At 35.2% G+C, this 19,729-nt stretch overlaps 1 protein-coding gene across 3 annotated transcripts in view; it reads left to right on the top strand.

The window, feature by feature from the left end:
- The window catches only part of FSTL5 (follistatin like 5), a 274,054-nt gene that overhangs the window by 127,986 nt on the left and 126,339 nt on the right, over window positions 1-19,729 (top strand). For all 3 annotated transcript variants that reach the window (XM_065633872.1, XM_065633873.1, XM_065633870.1), the window contains exon 4: window positions 7,919-8,115. In XM_065633872.1, the coding sequence (XP_065489944.1) occupies window positions 7,919-8,115 (197 nt within the window). The remainder of the gene's footprint in view (window positions 1-7,918; window positions 8,116-19,729) is intronic.

The following is a 19,729-nucleotide window of genomic DNA, read 5'->3' as shown; positions in this document are numbered from 1 at the left end:
CTGAAGTTATTTTAATTTGAAAGGAAAGATGGCTTTGTGGAAAACATTTGTGCTATATAGATACAACTCCTCTCAAAATCATAAAATATCTAAGAATCCAATTGTATCTTAGCAGCTAATGACTTTTGTGGAGATAGACACTCCATTAACATTAATAATTCGATGGTTCTCTGACATAGAAGTTACTCCTGCTATGTAAATGGAGGTGCTAAGTCAAGGAAAGTTTAAAATGCCTGTATTACCGACAAAAGTGGTGAAAGAATGGAGAACAAGAATCAGATGTTTTGTCTTTATTGCATTTTTAAAAATTATATGTTTTTTCTTTCCTTCTTCATGTGTGCTAGTATTTTTCAAAAAAAACCCTATGTAAGACAAAAATCTGAGATCTGAATTAGCATTTAAGGAGTTACTCCTGAACTATCATCTTATCTGATGCTTTAGTATTTTTCTACAAGTGTTAGGAATAATGTGTATATTCATTTGTCAAGTTTTCATAAATAGGTAGTTAGTTTTGATATATATCTTTCTCTTGCAAATTAAGTAAGACTTAAATTGTCAAATATAACTTTTTTCTCTATTATGGGAAGATATCATCTATTCAATACTGTCTAGGTGGACAATAGCACTCAAAATGTACCTTTCAGCTGTTTCCTAGGTAACAGAGATAACAGCTGCAAAACTGTGCGGCACCGAATGAAAGGAAATAGTCAAGTGTTTACACTTTCTACTACTTTTGAGTTTGAATTAAGTAAACCCCAGGACTATCACTATTTCAGAAATTACAATATATGGTACTAGGGAATGGCACTTTGATTCCAGTGTGTTTGCTTTGTCACTTTTACGTTTCTGCACCTTCTAGGATTGCACAGATGATGTCAGAAAACGTGTCAAGTAAATCATAGCAAGAGGTTTCTGGTTTGGATTTTTTTGACAAAATTTGCTGTGTAGTAAAATTAGTCCTTTCCATGAATGAAACAAACAAAGAAGAATGAGAAAAAACAGGATGTCCTCTTATTACTTTCTAGTAATTTTTCAGAAATTAACTAAATTGACAATTTGTGTAGGAAGCCTAATTCACAAATGGAAAAAAAAAACACATAGAAAACTGAATTAAGTTAGTAAATTATGCACAATGTGTAGGTTACTCTTTCATGTATGTAGGTAATGATATAGAATTCAGTAGGTCATTTTGGTAGTAAAATAATTGCAGTATATTGTCAGTGGTTTGTCTTTCTTAATTATGTTAAGCATAAATTGCTTTTCCTTGCTATAAAGGTTTTCCTACTTAGTCCCTATTTACCATTTGTTTGTCATTGAGACCACTATTTCACAAGGAATGCTTAATTAGAACACAAATAAGGCAACTCTGTGTTTTTCTCTGTGCTGTTACTCCAGCATGGGGGAGGTCTCCTGTAAAGTCTCATTCTTTTAACCTAAACATCTGTTTCACATTTCTTCAAATATTACAGTAAAAAGGAGCTATGACAATGAGAAAAGAGGATGATTTTTTAATGAAACTGTGTGTTGTGTTGGCTAGTGGTGTCTCATTTCTTCCTTGTGAGCCCCTTACCTGTCAGTTGCATCCATCAATCATGTTCATCCTTAGCTTCAAGTCTATGGAGTCTTTGGTGTAAAGACTACTTTGAATTATGTATAAAATGAAAATGATTTCATGTAATATAGCTATGTAAACCTGTTTTACCTCAACTATAATTAGCTTAGATCATAAACTGAAGGTTCATCTGTCACCAGCCTAAAGTCTGTTGTTAGAATGCATAGTAAGATTTTAAAAGTGGATGTTAGATCAAAATACAGGAATTCTATTACAACAAGTTACTTAACCAAACATAATGAAAACTAAAGCAGTAATAGGGAAAAAAATTGATGTAGACTTTGGGGTAGAATTATTATGCAGTGTCCAGGCTCTTTTTGAAGAATGTAAGTTACTTGCACTTATGTAAGCATATGCACTATTAGTAGCAGACATTACTTCTCTCCTTATTCTCTCTTTTATTTGCTGCAATTAAAAAAACCAAACCAAACCAAAAAAACCCACAACCAAAACCACCCCACACTTTCTTCTCCCCAGTTTCCTAAATAATTTAACTAGTGTTTGCATGTGACAGCTACTTTTACTTATATACTTCTTTTATTTATAATAGCTACCCATATCCCCTAGTTTTTATCACAAACATTAAAGTTTGGTATTTTCAATCAATATGATAAGGCGAGGGAACAGGAAAGGTAACTAACCAAGCACCATGTGTAGTATGTACACTGTGTCTACCTAGACCACTGAACTATGCTCTTCCGAAGATTTATCAAATGGATACATTTTACACTGGTTTTGTATTACTTATTATGATCTGTCATGAACAATATCAAAAAAAGCCCAAACTATAGGGCAAAAGAAACCAAAGCATTTATTTATGCTTTTTTTTTGGTATCATTTTAAGATACTGTAGTGTACAGCCAATGTGCTTAAATGCCTGAGTATTGTTCTCCCCTGCCTTATATGCAAACCATGTGTTCATGTGCAGTGACCTTGTCATCCTTTTCAGCTAAAGGGATAGGGAAATACTATTTTCCATATTATATAATAGATAACTGTGGCATAGTGTGGCTGCAGGGAGTGTGAAGCTACTGTTGATAAGGCTATCTTTTATATCATCCAGACTAATGTATTTGGATAAGTGGGAAACAAAATAGCATCTGTTTTAAACCATAAATAGTGGCCAAAAGAGATTTTTCTGGAAGGTGTTAGCAGTATTTTCATCATGCAGACTAGCTTTCAAACAGGTTAGTGAAGCACTAAAAGAATCAGCCTGGGCACTAGCAAACATAAAAAAGACACACTAGAACCCCACGGACTATCATGGCTGGGATTGAAATTCAGTCAAGTTAATGTGTAGAGTGAGCAGGTATACATTGAGAGCAAATAACAGCTGTTATCTTGCAGAGATGGTACAAACAACCCTATGAAGATGGTAGGCTTTAACACCATTGTTGACTGTAAAATAATCATCTGGTGAAGACTGGTTGTAGAGACATGAAATTTCTTTGTGAACTGTATTGGCCTTATTTGCAGCTAGTTTTCAACAGACTGCCATTGTGATTAATGTTTCAGGTATCTGTAAAAAGCTAGTTTTTAGATAATTAAATAAAATTGTCTTTCCTTAGTTCTATTTTCATTAATACTAAGCAGACATTAATATTTTCTGTTAGCAATTGATACAACATAGTGATAAGTTTGAGCTACATTTCAGGTTAGAAATATTTCCAAAGGATATCATAGGAAAAATAAAAATAAAAATATATCACAGTGTAGAACATGTATAACATATTTTAGCAAAGTGTTCTCAGGAAATTATGTTATTTTGTTGTTGAGGTAATATAAACCATATGTATACTAATGCAATGGAATTATTATAAGATATGCTGTTGTGGTAGCTTTGTGTGACTTAAAATTTAATAGCCTTCTATTCTTAACTTCAGAACTTTGCTCAAAGAAGTAGTTAAACTTGTGACAATAACGATCTCTCAGATAACTTTGACAGCATTTATGTTTTATATTAAAAAGAATGGTACCAATGTTTTTTTCCCTTCTGGAAAAAATGTAAAAATAGTTTATAAGCATGTAATATATGTGTGCTCTTATGTGAGCGTTATGCTAGTTTCAGAAGTTTTTGCAATGCAATGAGAGGTGTACGAAAAGGAAAAGCTGTAGAAAAGTAGTTGTCTGTATTCTATCTCTAAATAGATATTGCAAGACAATACATTAGTTTACCATTCCTTAAGCTCTAGATCTAAAGTAAATGTCTAAAGTGCATTAAAATGTCTTTATTGGACTCTGAACTTCCAGTAAAACCTTTTTTGCGTAAACTGTTCTGAATTAAAAGTAGGAAAAGCAGGTAATTATTACAGTGCTTTTCATAATCATGTGCTACATAAATTTTATTTTTTTTTCTCTGAATTTACACTACTTTGTATAATCTCTCATGTGGAAACAAATAATCTTTAGTATTCTAATGAACATGAATATTATTGTCTTCGTAGAGGTGAGAACCTATATTCAATTTGTGAATGGTCATTAAAGCAAGTGGCATTATCCTGTGCCTCAAGGAAAAAATACTGTCATTGGGACCTTTCTGTTAATTTTCCATTTTACCTCTGAACTCAGACCTGTAGTGACTCATCAAAGATACTGTAATAAATCCAGAATTTAACAGATACTACTAAGAAATAAACTGCTTAATTTATGTTGTGTATCTCTAAAGTAGAAATATTCCTTTTCAGTTTTAGAATTGCAGAATTAGAACTGTTTGATCAAAAACATTTTAGAGGGGATAAAATCTAAACATGGTAACTAGGTCCGAGCGCTATAGTATCTAAGAAATAGCTGGGATTTGTCTTCCAACCCCACCCCCAGGGAGTGTAGGTAACACAGTGTTAGACTGAAATTGCACCAGAGTAAAACCAAACTGTCTCTCTCTGAGGATGCCACTGCCAGAAAAGTTACGTAGGGTAGACAAATATGATGCTTGTTTTCCTGGCCCAGGCTTTTGGAGTTCACCCAAATGAACTGGAGTATGTTAAAGTTAAGTGCTCTCTTCCCTCCCCACCACCTGCTGCTTTCATCCATTCGGATGGAAGGGTTTGCTCACAGCAGCTTCAGAACAGCCAAGGAATAAACATGTTTCCCCATTGAGTATTTCTGCATTAGCCCCCTGAAAAGCAGTCATGTAGAATTCAGCTCTTACTGATTGAATGTCCTCAATCTCCATGCCTCTGGCAGGTAAGGACAAATATGCAAATATGATGTGTAGCTCAGGTTGTCAGTTAAATACAGCTTGGTTTTGTTTATTTCAGTTTCTTCAGTTGGGATTTTCAGATAGCTACATAATGCAGTGACTATTAGACAAAAAAAAAAAAAAAAAAAGCTAGGGTGATTTTGATTCTTAGAAACATTTTATTTACTTCCAGCATTTAACTTCTACTGCAGGAGTCCTTTCCTAGATCTGAGTCTCACTAGGAAAGTAAGAAGCATTTAGATTTGCTGCACCACTTGGTGTAGCAAACCACAAGTCTATGGGGTCAGATGGAATACACGCAAGGGTGCTGAGTGAGCTGGCGGAGGTGATCGCTGAGCCACTTTCCATAATCTACCAGCAATCTTGGCTAACTGGGGAGGTCCCAGTTGACTGGAAGTTGGCTAACGTGACACGTTAGAAGGGCCGGAAGGATGATATGGGGAACTACAGACCTGTCAGTCTAACCTTGGCGCTGGGCAAGGTCATGGAGCAGATGATCTTGAGTAGCATCACACGGTACTTACAAGAGAACCATATGATTAGGCCCAGTCAACGTGGGTTTATGAAAAGCAGGTCCTGTTTGACCAACCTGATCTCCTTCTATGACAAGGTGACCCAACTAGTAGATGAGGGAAAGGCTGTGGATGTTGTGTACTTAAACTTCAGTAAGGCCTTTGACACCGTATCCCACAGCATTCTCCTGGAGAAGCTGGCAGCTCATGGCCTGGATGGCTGTACTTTGCGATGGAAAAAGAACTGGCTGGAGGGCTGGGCCCGAAGAGTTGTGGTGAACGGAGCCAAATCCAGTTGGTGGCCGGTCATGAGTGGTGTTCCCCAGGGCTCAGTATTGGAGCCAGTTCTGTTTAATCTCTATTAATGATCTGGATGAGGGGATTGAGTGCACCCTTAGTAAGTTTGCAGATGACACCAAATTAGGTGGGAGTATTGGAGAGTAGGATGGCTATACAGCGGGATCTGGACTGGCTGGATCGTTGGGCTGAGGCCAGTTGTGTGAGGTTTAACAAGGCCAAGTGCCACCTCCTGCGCTTGGGTCACAACAACCCCAGGCAGAGCTACAGGCTCGGGGAAGAGTGGCTGGAAAGCTGCCTGGCAGAGAGGGATCTGGGGGTGTTGATTGACAGACAGCTGAACACGAACCAGCAGTGTGCCCAGGTGGCTAAGAAGGCCAACAGCATCCCGGCTTGTATCAGGATTAGTGTGGCCAGCAGGACTAGAGAAGCGATCATGCCACTGTACTTGGCGCTGGTGAGGCCTCACCTTGAATCCTATGTTCAGTTGTGGGCCCCTCGTCATAAGAAGGACATTGAAGTACTAGAGAGAGTGCAGAGGAGGGTGATGAAGTGGGTGAGGGGCCTAGAGCACAAGTCTTGTGAGGAGCGGCTGAGGGAGCTTGGGCTGTTTAGCCTGGAGAAAAGGAGGCTGAGGGGAGACCTTATCACTGTCTACAACTACCTAAAAGGAGGTTGTAGCATGGAGGGTGTCGGTCTCTTCTCCCAAGCAGCAAGTGATAGGACAAGAGGAAAGGGCCTCAAGTTGCACCAGGGGAGGTTTTGATTGGATAGTAGGAAAAAATTCTTCACAAAAAGGGTTGTCAGGCACTGGAACAGGCTGCCCAGGGAAGTGGCGGAGTCACCATCCCTGGAGGTGTTTAAAAGGCGTTTATACGAGGTTCTTAGGGACATGGTTTAGTGTCAGAGTTAGGTTAGGTTATGGCTGGACTCAGTGATCCTGAGGGTCTCTTCCAACCAAAATGATTCTATGATTCTAACTTTTTCTCTGTGTACCTTATGAAGTGGTCATTGAGGTGTACATAGCACTGCAGCCACCAGAATAATGCAGATATCATTAAATACATCAAAATAATAAACTCCAGTCTTATACATGTAAATTAGACATTTCTTAAATGGGATCCACTTGCAAAGCAAAACAGCTGCCTAAGAGGTTTATGTGACATGAATAATTGTTCCTCATTAAGACTTGTATCTTAATCATAGCATCTAAAAGGAAGAATGGAAAATCTTTTCCAGGCTGTGCTTTTGCTAAGAAATGTTGGACCAGATGATCCTTGAGGTTATTCCAACCTGTCGTTCTATGATTCTATTCTATGAACATAGTTTTCTTTGCTAATCAGTGTATTGCTCTAGCCTTGAATTCACTACTTAAAGTTAACTGTAAACATATGCTTGCAACAAATACATTGTATTTTTCTGGTCCAAATTTACATATCCTACCAAAAATTTTTTTACATACTAAGGTTATCTTGATAAAAGCAAAAACTTCTAAACACTTTCTCTGTTCAATTTAAATATACAGCAACTGATATAAGAAGACCAGACATACACTTTATTGTACTTTGGTTTAGAATAAGTAGTGACTGTAATCACTATACGTAGGACATTTGCTGTAGCAATTCTCTAATTTATAGAAGACCTGATAATGAAAAGAATAAACTAGAATCTTGTCAAGGATATACTTTGTCTTCCTCTGGCAGCCCCACCTTCTCTTGTTCAAATAAGTTTGATATGTCCAGTAAATGAAAATGTAGAGCTGGCTTATGAGTATTCGTGTAATTTCTACTTTCTGAAGTCAGATATTATTATGAAATATATTCTTTATAATGTACCATTTTCTATCATGTGCAGGTTTTGTTGCATATGTTACATTGCATTATTCACTTTATTAACGTTTATACAAAATGCTTTCATCAAAGTTAACATTTAAAAAAAAATCTTCAGGTGCATCTTTCCAGAATGATCTAAATGATAAAAGTGTGGGCTTGGAAACTGTTAAAACTTTCTTTAGTTTCCATACACAAAAATATTTTTGTCTACAGAAGGCATCCAGAAGTGCAATAAATTGTTGACCTTAATCTGAAGACCAAACATGGTATGGAGGAAATGGCATGGACCAAACAACTTTAGAACAATTTTCTTACCTTATAAAGCAGCCCTGTTGGTATTGCTATGCTAGAAGTTGTTAATACTTTCTGGTTTTCCGTTTTTTTTTTTTTTTTTTTTTAATTTATTTTTAAACTCTTAATAAGAAATCAAATTCAAAATAATTTGTGTTGCACATTTTCTTTTCAGGGGATAAATGCAAACCTACTGAATACACCAAAGTGAAAAATATGCTACTGGATCTACAAAATCAGAGATACATTGCACAATCAGAAGATAAAACCGTTGATGAGAAAATGACTTTAAAGAAACTTCTTGTAGATCAAATGTTTAATTATTTCGATTCAGACAACAATGGACTTGTGGACACTAATGAATTATCTCAGGTAAGATTTAGATTTTGTTTTCATTAGCACAGTAACTATTCAGTTGTCTTTGTCACGACTTACATGGAATATTAAGTCTTAGGATGCTTCCAATTTAGAAAATATATGCAAGTCTCTAAGGCAGAAAACTTCATTCAGGAATTCTGGAAAAGTGGAATTATTCAGCAGTTCTTCAGTGATTATTCAGACACTTGAATACAATGCTTTGGGATATACCTGGAGGGGTTAGAACACTATAGGTTGCTTTGACTAGGAGTTGTTTGGTTAGATGCCACTGTTTATTATCCTATGTTGTAAGTTGTGTGTCACTGTTAAGACATTTTTACAAGTGAATATTTAATACCTAAGGTGTTAGGCTAGAGTTATCATTTCCATACAGTTAACTTCTAAAGGTTTAGTGGCATTTTCCAGGACCAGAGGCTGCATGCAAATGTAGGTATCATTTTAAATAGTAATAAATTGCCTGTTTAAAAAAAAAAAAAATCTGTACTTTGTAAGATTGGGTTTTCTTGCTATATTTTAGACTTTTTCAGAACTTCAGCTTTCAAGGGAATTTGGTGTCTGTATATATTTGAAAAATAATAATTTTTATATTAATATACTATATGAATACGTAACATATATAACAGTCACAGATATAGATGTGCAAATTATATTGAATGCTTATAGATGTGTATCACTAACAATTGAAACAACATTCTAGTGATTAAGGTATTGGTTGACAGCCTAAAGAAATGGAATTTTAAATCCTTCTTTATTTTACCATTTGAAAGTAGCGTGACTTTGTTATTATAACCCACACATAACTACTGGAAAACAGCTGAACACTGTCACAGAATCACGGAATGTTAGGGATTGGAAGGGACCTCAAAAGATCATCCAGTCCAATCCCTCTGCCAAAGCAGGAACACCTAGGTGAGGTTACACAGGAAGGCATCCAGGCGGGTTTGAATGTCTCCAGAGAAGGAGACTCCACAACCTCCCCGGGCAGCCTGTGTCACCACTACAAATCCATTATCTAATTACAGTGTATCATGCTCTTTTCATTAGAGGATCAGGACTAAAGTACTAGTGCTGAAAGTCAGTATCAAGAATATTTTGCAGAATTTCCAGGTTGTATAAAGAAACAATTCTTCTCTATTCAGTTGCTACATGTGAACTTTTCCTCTTCCCTTTGTTTCTTTATGTCGAACACAGTGGTGTGGTTTTGTGGTGGTGGTGTAGTTGTTTTGTTGGGGTTTTTTTGGTCTTTATTTATATTCTTTCATGATGATGTTTTCAAACTTCCTGTACATATTTTTCCCACATACCTTTTTCTATAAAAATGAAGTTATTATAGCAACTCTAAAGTAATGCTTTTTCAGAAGTATGGAAACAGGCCAAACAGCTTTAAACTCCAAACTTGGTGCTTTGTGTTTTTGCTAAAATACATTGCAGAAACATCAAATTATTAAATTTAAAGAATAATGTAGAATAAGTTCAATGTTAGTGCTGTGTGGTTTGTGATTGTATCTTTTGACAAGAGACACAATGAGCCAACCTGTTGCCCTCAGAAATACTTCTTTAGTAAGTCTGAACAGAGAAGAAAAAACAGAGAAGCTGTACCTGTTTCTGGTGAAGCTTTCTTGACAACAGAAGCTTCAGCCAAGAGCCTTTGTCTCTCATATGACAAAAGGAAACACTGAATCACCTTTGTGAAACATAGAATGGTGTGCAGCTTTGCAGTTAAGAACACAGCTCCTGTATGATCTCAGTACTTGTAAATCTTTGCCTTCCTCTGTTGGAGGAAGATTTTAGCCTGCATATTCACTGAAAACAAAGCCAAGTATGTGACCCAGTTCTCTCAGAAGACTTAAAATAAGAAAACAAATTAAAAGAACTCAGAGCAATATCTTCAAATTAAATGCACTGGTTTTCCGAGCGTTATCTATGATCATTGAAAACTTGACACTTTTTTTTGTCATCCTCCTGTGGTTTAGCCTAATGAATTTTTTTTGTTCTTGTTGAACATGGAAGCTTATAAATCAAGGTAGTTTTGCAAGGTGGGATTTCGACTCTTGCTTTTTTCTGCCCTTAGTTTATATGACAGCTATCAGTATTTCTAAAAATTGGAATTGCTATAGTAGGAGAAAAGAAACAAAAAGAGCTTGTCTTGAATACACTATCTAGAAGGTATTGATTCATAATGTGAGAAAGCTCCCTGCTGCAGAAAGAGTGCATTAACTTTTTTGAGAATGTTATTATTGGGGGAGAAGGGGTGGTGGTGGAGGAATGTTAGAAAAGTCTTTGAACTTCCCCAGAGCTGAACGAGCGATGTTATTATACTTGTGAAAATGCTCTCAGGATTAAAAGAATTTTTCTCAACTGTGCTCACAAAACAGGCAAAATTTTGAAATCTGCAGAGTTGTCGTATATAATAGTGCCCATCTGTATTTTACATGTAATCATATTAAGGGAATAAGAAAAATAACGTACTTTTTGTGGAAAACAACAAGGAGTCCTGAAGTTATGTTCACGTGAATATTGAACTTCAGTTTTTAGGGCATCTTAAAGTTTACATTTCCTCAATCTTGCTGTGCAATGAGTGCAATCAGCTTCTTGGATTGCATTTTGTTATCTCATCGGTTTCCATTTAGTCATGCTACCTAACATAAAACTGAAAGGAATCAGTTGGAGATTGGAAATGGTGACAGCAGAACTCCAATTTTTATTGATGTGTTTTGGATCAGAAATTATAAGGTTCTTGCATTTGCATCTTGATACAAGAGAAATGAAAAATCCTCTCCAGAAAATGCAAAGATAGAGCTTTTTATTAAAAAAGCTATTTCAAATAGTGAGAAAATTAAAAAAAAATTTCAAGTGTTAGAACAATAAATTAAAAATTGACAGGCTATTATTTTTTTAATTTTATTTGAACAATTCTGGCATCTGTGTATAATTTTTTTCATGGCTTTGTAGTCTAATACAGAGTTACACTTAGAAAGTAATTATAACTCCGTTACATAGTGTAAATGTCAGACAAGGTAGTCTGCAATGAAGGTAGAAAAGCAGTGGGATTATGTAGCTCCATGCAGGCTAAGTGAACATTTTTTTTTTTACCATATGAATTCTTTTCTGTCTTGACTGCTTTCAGTGCTGAGCCAAACTCATTTAATGTTCTAATTTCCAAGTCCTATATTGGCAAGTCAGATGGAGTTTGATCTTTGAAAGGACTTACTGATGAAGTTAAGATTTCAGACCGCTCTGATTTGAGATATAGGTACTAATCAGAAAGAGTTTCTACCCTTCCAAAAGGGTGGGCTATGAAATAGGCAGAATTTTCGTCATCGCCTCTGATCTAACATAAATGCAACATATCTGCAAGGTTTCTGGTAAAGTGGGGTGGTTCCTTGAAGTGGTGGTTTTGTTTTGGTTTTAAATCACTTTGAAAGAATTTAAATGAATCCCGGATAAAGGAAGATAATTGATTCTTCTGAATCTTCAGTTGTTAACAGACCAACTTTTCTATCTGTTGCTTTTTATATTATGTGAAACTGAACTGGAATTTACTGCCAAGTTATAAACAGAATGTCAGTATTTCTATCGCTGTAGACGGCTCAATTATTCTGTGTTGTTCTTGCTGTATAGAAGAGAAAAACCTCTGAAGTGTTATGGGGAGACATGGGAATAAAATGTGTTTTTCCAGTGATGTATGCAGTTATTCCTGTATGGTGGAATTGACATTTTATAAACAGTAAGCATTTTCTGGTTACTATCAGTGAAAGATGTATATGCTCTAAGAATAATTCATCTTGATCAACAGTGAAATTCAAGTTCCTTCTGTGTGTGAAAGTGAAATAATCTGTACTTAATTAGAGTTAGAGCTACTTTCCTTCCATTTATTTCTTATACTAGTGAGTTAAGAAGGCAATATTTTACAGAAAAGGGAGGTGTGACATAGTCTGAAAGCAAGTTGAATTATTATTATTAATAATAATAATTTTTCCTCTTCCTTTCTCACTTTTTGATTATCTATTTTCTGTAGTCAAAGAATTTACGATCCTTATTTATGTACTGATGTCTGTAGTTTCCAATACCTGGATATATTTCTGTTATTTGCCACCAGGTTAACATATGACAAGTGAAAATATGTTACATTTTTGTAAGATCACATCCTTACTTCTGCGGTTTATTTTGATGTTTTCTCAGTGTCATTTAATTCCAGTTAGTGAGACCAAACAAAAACAATTAAGAAACAGCCAAATGAACCACTCTCAGGAAACTACTAAGTTCAGCATTGTTTCGAGGAATGATAAGTGCAAGTTATGGAACTACTATAATTAAATAAGCCATTTCCACATATCAGTTTAATATGCTTCAATTACAGGTGACATCAGAAATACAGACTTCTAATAAAGTGTAATGAACCTCTGAATAGTGTTACATATCCATGTGTGGATACATATCCCAGAAGGTTGAGGTGTGAGTGTGTGTGTGTATATATGGCATTTTTACATAAAGCATCAATTCAAAAGTTCTAATATACAATGGACTAAAAAAGAAACAAATTTTAAGTAGGAAGTGAAGGACTGTTGTCTTTGTGGCTATATGCAGGTATGTGTACTTACCTGTAAATCTCAGGAATATGCCAAACCTTAGAAGAATACACTCTCTGTAGATGGGTAGGGCTGTATCTGTAAGTGGCTTGGTTATGATATATTATCTTAACAAATGTAATCTGAGATGCTGCTAAATGCATAGGTAAGATAACATTTTAATTAGTTTCCTCTCAGTGTTTATTTTTTATGTTCTTTTTCTAAGATTTGTGTCAGTCACTGTCAGTTATTATATTTGCTAACAAAGTCTTGCTTGTTTGGGAATTGAGAACAGATGTGTGTCCTTTTTTGTGTGACAACTTGGCATGAATTATAGCTCCATCTTTTCCTTCAAAGATTAAGATTCCCAAACTGGGTTCCTATGTTGTGTCACTGAAATCTAAAAGAAAAAAAAATAACTTCTTCTGTTTTACTTCTATATTAATGGTAAGACTGTTGTACTATTACTAGCTGATACTTTCTGGCACTTGTTTGCACAGATAGAACTGATGTAAATTGTGTATTTTCAGTCAGCATTGGTTTCTCGAACTCTGATCAAAATAATTTGTGGATCCCTTGCCTTTAAATTTGTACCTTTATTCCTTTTGATTTTGCTCTTTGTCAGTTGTGTTACTGTGATATTTGGAGGACTTGGAACTGAGAGAAAGGCTAATAAGCATACCTCTTCTTTTTGAACTTTTAATCATCTTTGGTCTTTCCTACATGTGGCATAGGCATAAGCGTATTTTGCCTCTATAATGATACTGCTGTTTATTTTCTGCCTATTAATTAGGGATACCTACCTTATTATTTAGACTGTATTACCTATTTTTACTATCACTAATCTAAGAAAAACTGAACATGCATTCCATTCTAGATTTTTAAAAATAAGGTTCCTATGTGAAACTTTAATATTGAGGGAAATGAAAAGAGAACTTTTTATTAGTAGTGAGATGTAACTTATGAACACTGTGATCATAGTACTAAACCCTAACACCTTGATCTGTGTTTACTGCTTTTGCTTTTATCAAGTAGAACTACTTCCCATTAATTTCTTGCATAACAGATAATTACTCTGCTGGATTAGAATTCAGTTGTTTAACTACTTGATTGGCATGTAAGGAAAAAAAAAAGGGCTATGAATAGCTTTTAAAATGAGATTTATTCTACCCTGTATCTAGGTATTAGATTAATACCCTTGTATATATATTTACGACATGAATAATTCATATACCCGGCTAGAGAGCTTGAAGTCTTTTCTTCAGTGCAAATGGAACATTTAGGGTCTGCAGAAGTGTGTAAGCATTGCAAAATCTAACTGCTAGATGATCTTGCAACTATGAATTTCTTGGTTTCTGGCTAGGAACCAAGCCTATGCCTAAAACCTGAGAAGAAATGTTTTTAAACAAGAGGACCTTAGACAACAGATTGTGTGGGCACAGTCTAGTGATTGGCTAATACTAAAAATAGAATAAATGGTTTCTGAAGCTGGGATAACCCAGGATATCCCTTTCTTTGGCCAATGACTTTGAGATTAGGCCAAGCAGTTATACTTCAGTTTCTTCTCACCAGCTCAATGACTCTTAAATTCCATCCTACGAAACAATGTTCTTTGAAAGACAGCAACAGGCTATGAAGGAAGCTGGACACAGCTTTTATTTCCTGGATAAGTCTGAGAGCTGGTGCTAACTGAAAGTGGACACAAAGTATAATGGTGTAGGATTTTGCCTGTTCTCATGTCAATGTTGTTTTCTGTTGGTTAGCTCCAAAGCCACAGGCTCAGGTGCTGGTAGTTGCAGGTGCAGAATTTTACCAATGCCAGGTATGTGGTCCTAATACCTATTCCAGTCTTACACTGTGGGCTAGACATCTACAAATTTAGCATTATACTTGCAGGCATCTAAGGATATTTGTATCTTCTGAGTAAGATTAGGTCTTCCCTTGCTAAGTGTGGAAGTGAAAAGGCAGGGAAGCATGACTCTCATTAGAGCAGTTTGCAGAGAGAAACCTCGTATCTGAGCAGCGTAACTCAATTAGTATGGGACAGTATTGAGATAATACCTTTGAGTCCACGCCTTTACCTGCCACTCTGTATGGGTTTACCAATTCAGGTCTCAGTTTGCTCAGGGATCTCTGTGTCATGATCCATTCTGTGATGCAGAAGTCCCATATCTTTACTCACTCTACCTCAAATTCCCAAAGGTAACTCTATGCTACAGACACCAAATAAAGGATGGTGTTGCTGCCCTACAGAACATGTTAGTAAACTGTAAGAAGAATACTGATTTAACTGGGTTAAGGAAAGTTAAAGCAAGGAAAAAATTACCAACCTTTATTATTAATTTTATTTCATTAATGATCAGTTCTTTTAATTTCCACAAAGTTATACTACTGTGGAAGATGGTGGAGCAAGGTAATTGAACCCCCTTGTGCAGTCAGAATTAATTTGGAGTGCAGTTCCCACAGTGCTTAGGGTTTGATGTACTCTATATCAAGCACTGACTGATACTGTTGTGTTGAGATACTTGCTTCTAGGAAACATGAACACACATTAACTGAAGCCCACCATATTTACTGTAAAGGAAGTTTTTGTTTGTAGTTGTAGCTTTTTCTTTGGGGAAGTACATAGAGACCATCAATCATAGTCAAGCAAAAAAACACTGACTGACAAAATTTTTGGTAAGGTGGACTAATAAAGGAAATAGTGTGTCATTTGTGATCTAGTTTCATAACATCTGCAGTCTTTTCATTGTGGCTGTCAGAAATCAAGTTGAAATGAATGAAACAATCTAGTCTGACATGCAGTTTGTAATTTTTAATCAGATTACTTTTCCCAGTCTTCTAAATTTTGGAGTAGCACTGACTAATTCCTGATAGGTTTTGAACTTATCTGAGAGTATGCTGCTCCATGGGAAATAAATATGTCCTGTATCTTTAAAAAATACGTTACTACCCAAATAATACAAATCTCTTCTCCACTTTTCAAAGAATATTCAGTTCTTAAGGATAAGGTTCATAGTTCAGAAAATCCATATTTAATTTGAAAATTTAGACATTTCTAAATTTTCATTTTTTGGGGGGATTTCACAATGAGCCATAAACAGAGCAGCACGTTTGCTGGATGTCTTACCTTTTACCTGTTTATGATATGGAAAGTAAATATTTCACTGTCTTTATGGAAATGTAAGGTAGAATTTCTGAGCATAAATATTTATGAACATTCTCTGGTATTAATTTTCAACTCAGAAGTCTGAAATTAAATAATTCCGTGTATGACTAGTATGGCACAACCATAAAATTGTGCAGATCATCTTAATCAGGATTTAACCTTTATAGTAAGAGTTTTGTTTCTAGCATGTGACTCAATAAAAATTTTGCCTGTTTCTGTCCTGACTCTCTGAATAATTACTGTCCATTTAGTTAAACCAAGGAGTTGATGGGCTGGGTTTAAAGACTTGGCTCAAGAATCAGTTTCATTCAATTTACTCCTTTATTCTACAGGGCCAGCAATTAATAGAACCTAAAACTTAGGGCACATGGTTAGATCATCTATGATACACCTTCATCTAATCTAATTTCTGTATCATAGACATGGAATCTTATTCTATTTGTGTTACACTTTTAATTTAAAAACAAACAAACACACATAATATCTTGCTTTTGGCTGAAGGAGAAGAGGTCTACAAGGAAGTATGCAGCCTTGATTTGAAAACATCAAAAAGAACATAAGAGTCCCAGGATTAAAGGTTGATTTTCCTCTAGCTTGTCTCCTTCGGTTTTAGAGGTATTATTCATTTTTTCCTGTCCTATTAACTCTTGTTTGTCAAATTGAAGCACTGATAGTGATTTCCACCCCCTCTGCACCCCCAAGTACCGATGGAATGCGATATGGTCAATTCTTAGTGTCCCTTTAAAAGCAAAGCAAAATATCAAAACCCAAAACTCCAAAAACCTCTAAAGATTGATTTTTCTCAGCTCTCTTAATGTAAAGTGTCTTCAGCAGACTTCTGATTATTTTTATGGATTCTTTCTAACTTGAAATGTTCCCTTCTCATTTCTCAGCGTTAACATTCATTTTTTATTTGCACATATTAAAATTTATGTTTCTGTATCGGTCCCACCATTGCCTTTCTACCTCTGGTTACCTTTTTGCATTTAAAAAAAAAGATACTGGGTAGTTAGGCTATGGAATGATTCTGGAATTTATGAGCCTTCCTTATCCACAACAAATCCTGCCTCTTTTTCAGATAAAATGCTTTCCAGGTCCCATTCATCCTCATTTAGGTATGGTCTAGGTTATTTTTTTCAGATGAATGACCTTAACTTTGGCTCCATGAAAATACAAATCCTTCTGAAAACATCTAACCATGTGCACCGTTTCATTCCATATGCTGCCCTGTCCTTCTTCTCATGATTATTCACCTCAACATTGTATACCATCTGCTAATTTTATTTTTATATTTATTTTAAAATTATTGAAAATGATTGAGATGAGACCTCAGGCTTTCAAAATCGCACTGGATTGTTTCAGCCACTAATGATTCCTTATTGACATCTATTTTTTCAGGTTTTGCAATTACTGACATTATTATTCATACAGTGTATGCCTTATTGATACTGTATAGTATTATGTTTCTCTCTTAATTATGTTGGGTATGAAATTATAAATACTTAGAAGAAGCTATTATGTTTAGCAAGCTACCTTTGTAAATTAAATCCCTTGCATAAGGAAAAGAAAACGCAAAATGGAGTTGTCTGACAGGCTGTATTTCCTAGAAGATGGTGTTAAAATATCATGTCATGACAGCATTTAGAAACACAAAAAGTATTCACAGTCTTTATTTCTGAATTCCACTGTTTATTTCTCGAGCCACTTTGAATATTTGCATTGTGGTGTTTATACATCCTGTTGTATGGAATTTCATTGACATGTGTTTAAAAGTAATGTCAAGAAAAAGGTCTCCTCAGCCTGTGAGTCTTAAGTACTCTTGTGAACAGGCAGTTTGATCCTGATGATATTAAAACACTTGATGCTAACATAAGTTGCTAAAGGACTTCTCTGTTGGCTAATGGCTTGGCAAGTAGTCAGCTTTGCTTTGCCTGGAGTCTCATATACGTTGTAATTTCATATCTCAGTCAGTCCGATTTAACTGCAGGCTGCTACAGAAACAGGTAATTTTTCAAAATCCAGATCCCCACACCCTAATACCTGTTCTGAGTTGTACCTCTTGTGATAGAATATTAATCCTCAAATATTTTCTCTTCAAGAGACAAAAAAAATGAACCTACCAAACAAAATCTCCAGAAAGATTAATTCTGCTTTTGATCACAGAGTTGATAACATCCACAGATCACATGCAGAGTCAGGAGGTGGCTGGAGCCAGCATAAGAGAATTTCTATAGGATAAAAATGGGAACATCTCTTTTAACAGCCAATCACAGATAATTAAGATTAATCATGATGTGAAATCACTTCTGTACCTTCTGATGTCTGTCCTCATGGACATTTTTGGAGGGTTTATATATTTGTCAAAACTGAGTGAATTTTCCAAAGAGCCCCAAAGTATATTGCTAGCGTGAAGATGTCTGTATACAACCAAGCATTGAATCTTATATCTGCAATCAAAATATGAGTTTACTAAAGATGAAAATTAAATAATTGCCAGGAAAAAAAAATCATACCTGTCCATAGCATAATTCTTGGACATGTCTCAGTAAGTCTAGCTAATTATTTTAAATTATTATTATTTTTATTTTAAATAAAATTGACCAAATATAAATTAAAAGCAGATTTCAACTCAAAGGACTGAAGCTGAGAACACTAGTATGCAATGAAAAATACAATGCTATAGTGGCAGGTGTTAGTGGGCTTTAACAAAGGTGTTATTGCATCACCTTAGGTGTAAAGTTTAATCCTTGCTTGTACAATTGGAGCTAGTGAGAACAAATGTTTTAAACTATTTCAGACCCCCTTTTATGAAAAACAACCAAAGAACAATGCTTCTCACCCTAAATATTCTTTTTCATGAACCAGCTGTGGTTTTTTTTAAGCACATTTCATGGCCTTGAAATCTCAGAGATTTCTTCTGGAGTGAGAAGTTTCAATGCACACTGTTAAAACTTTAACACTACTTGTATGACTGCAATGGGCTTAGATTTATTGTTTTTTCCCCGGATACTTTTTGTCCTTTCTGTACCAGCTGTAAAATCTACACAATTTATTTTTTTCTTAATTCAGTTTAATGTGAACTTAATAAACTGGTTTTAAATTATGCGGAGTAGCTATTAATAGTACTAATATTCAGGTAGTGTCATATGTATGTTTAATTAATAATAGCTAAAGCTGTTTTTGTGGTGATTTTTCTTTGCAAATGGTTTTCATACTTTCTAATGTACTAAGAAGGTTATTATTTTTTATAATGCTTTTATAGTAATATATAGAAGATTACTTCTGGCAGGATAAAATGTTTGTGTCCTTTCTCTTTGCTCTAATACTCCTTTTATTCTCTTTTACTTGTTTAGAAATTTTCTACTTATATTAATAATGCATTTCTTTCTATTCTAGCTGATTCCTTAGTAGAACAACTGAAACACAAAAGCCTTTATATACCCTGTTTTTCAGAAGTTATCATATGATAATAGAAATGTAATGGTTTTGCAGGTATTTTGAGAGACAGGTAGAGGATAGGAAGAGTATTTTGCAAAGGAATTAACTACAGTTATATTTACTTTTTCTGTGCCTGGTACAAAAGTTTAAACTCTGCAAGATGACAACTAGGAGTTGCTTTACATTTGATTCTTTCAGTTATGTGATAGTGCTTTCAGTACATGTGCCATGTAATATGAGAACTCTGAATTATTCGTGGCTATCAATATCTTAGAAACTCGTTGGATGGAATCGAGGTAGATGTCTACAACATACAGACTTTAAACCAGAATAGTGCACAAATTAAAGAACATTTCTCAGGGAAATGTTCACTGGAGTTAAATGTACGGGCTACTAATTATGATCTATTTATAAAGTGTATGTGTCCCCATTG

Source organism: Caloenas nicobarica, chromosome 4 (genome assembly GCF_036013445.1).
Source record: "Caloenas nicobarica isolate bCalNic1 chromosome 4, bCalNic1.hap1, whole genome shotgun sequence".
NCBI classification, from domain to species: domain Eukaryota; kingdom Metazoa; phylum Chordata; class Aves; order Columbiformes; family Columbidae; genus Caloenas; species Caloenas nicobarica.
The sequence above is the reverse complement of the archived record's forward strand: the minus strand, read 5'-3'. Positions and strand labels throughout refer to the sequence as shown.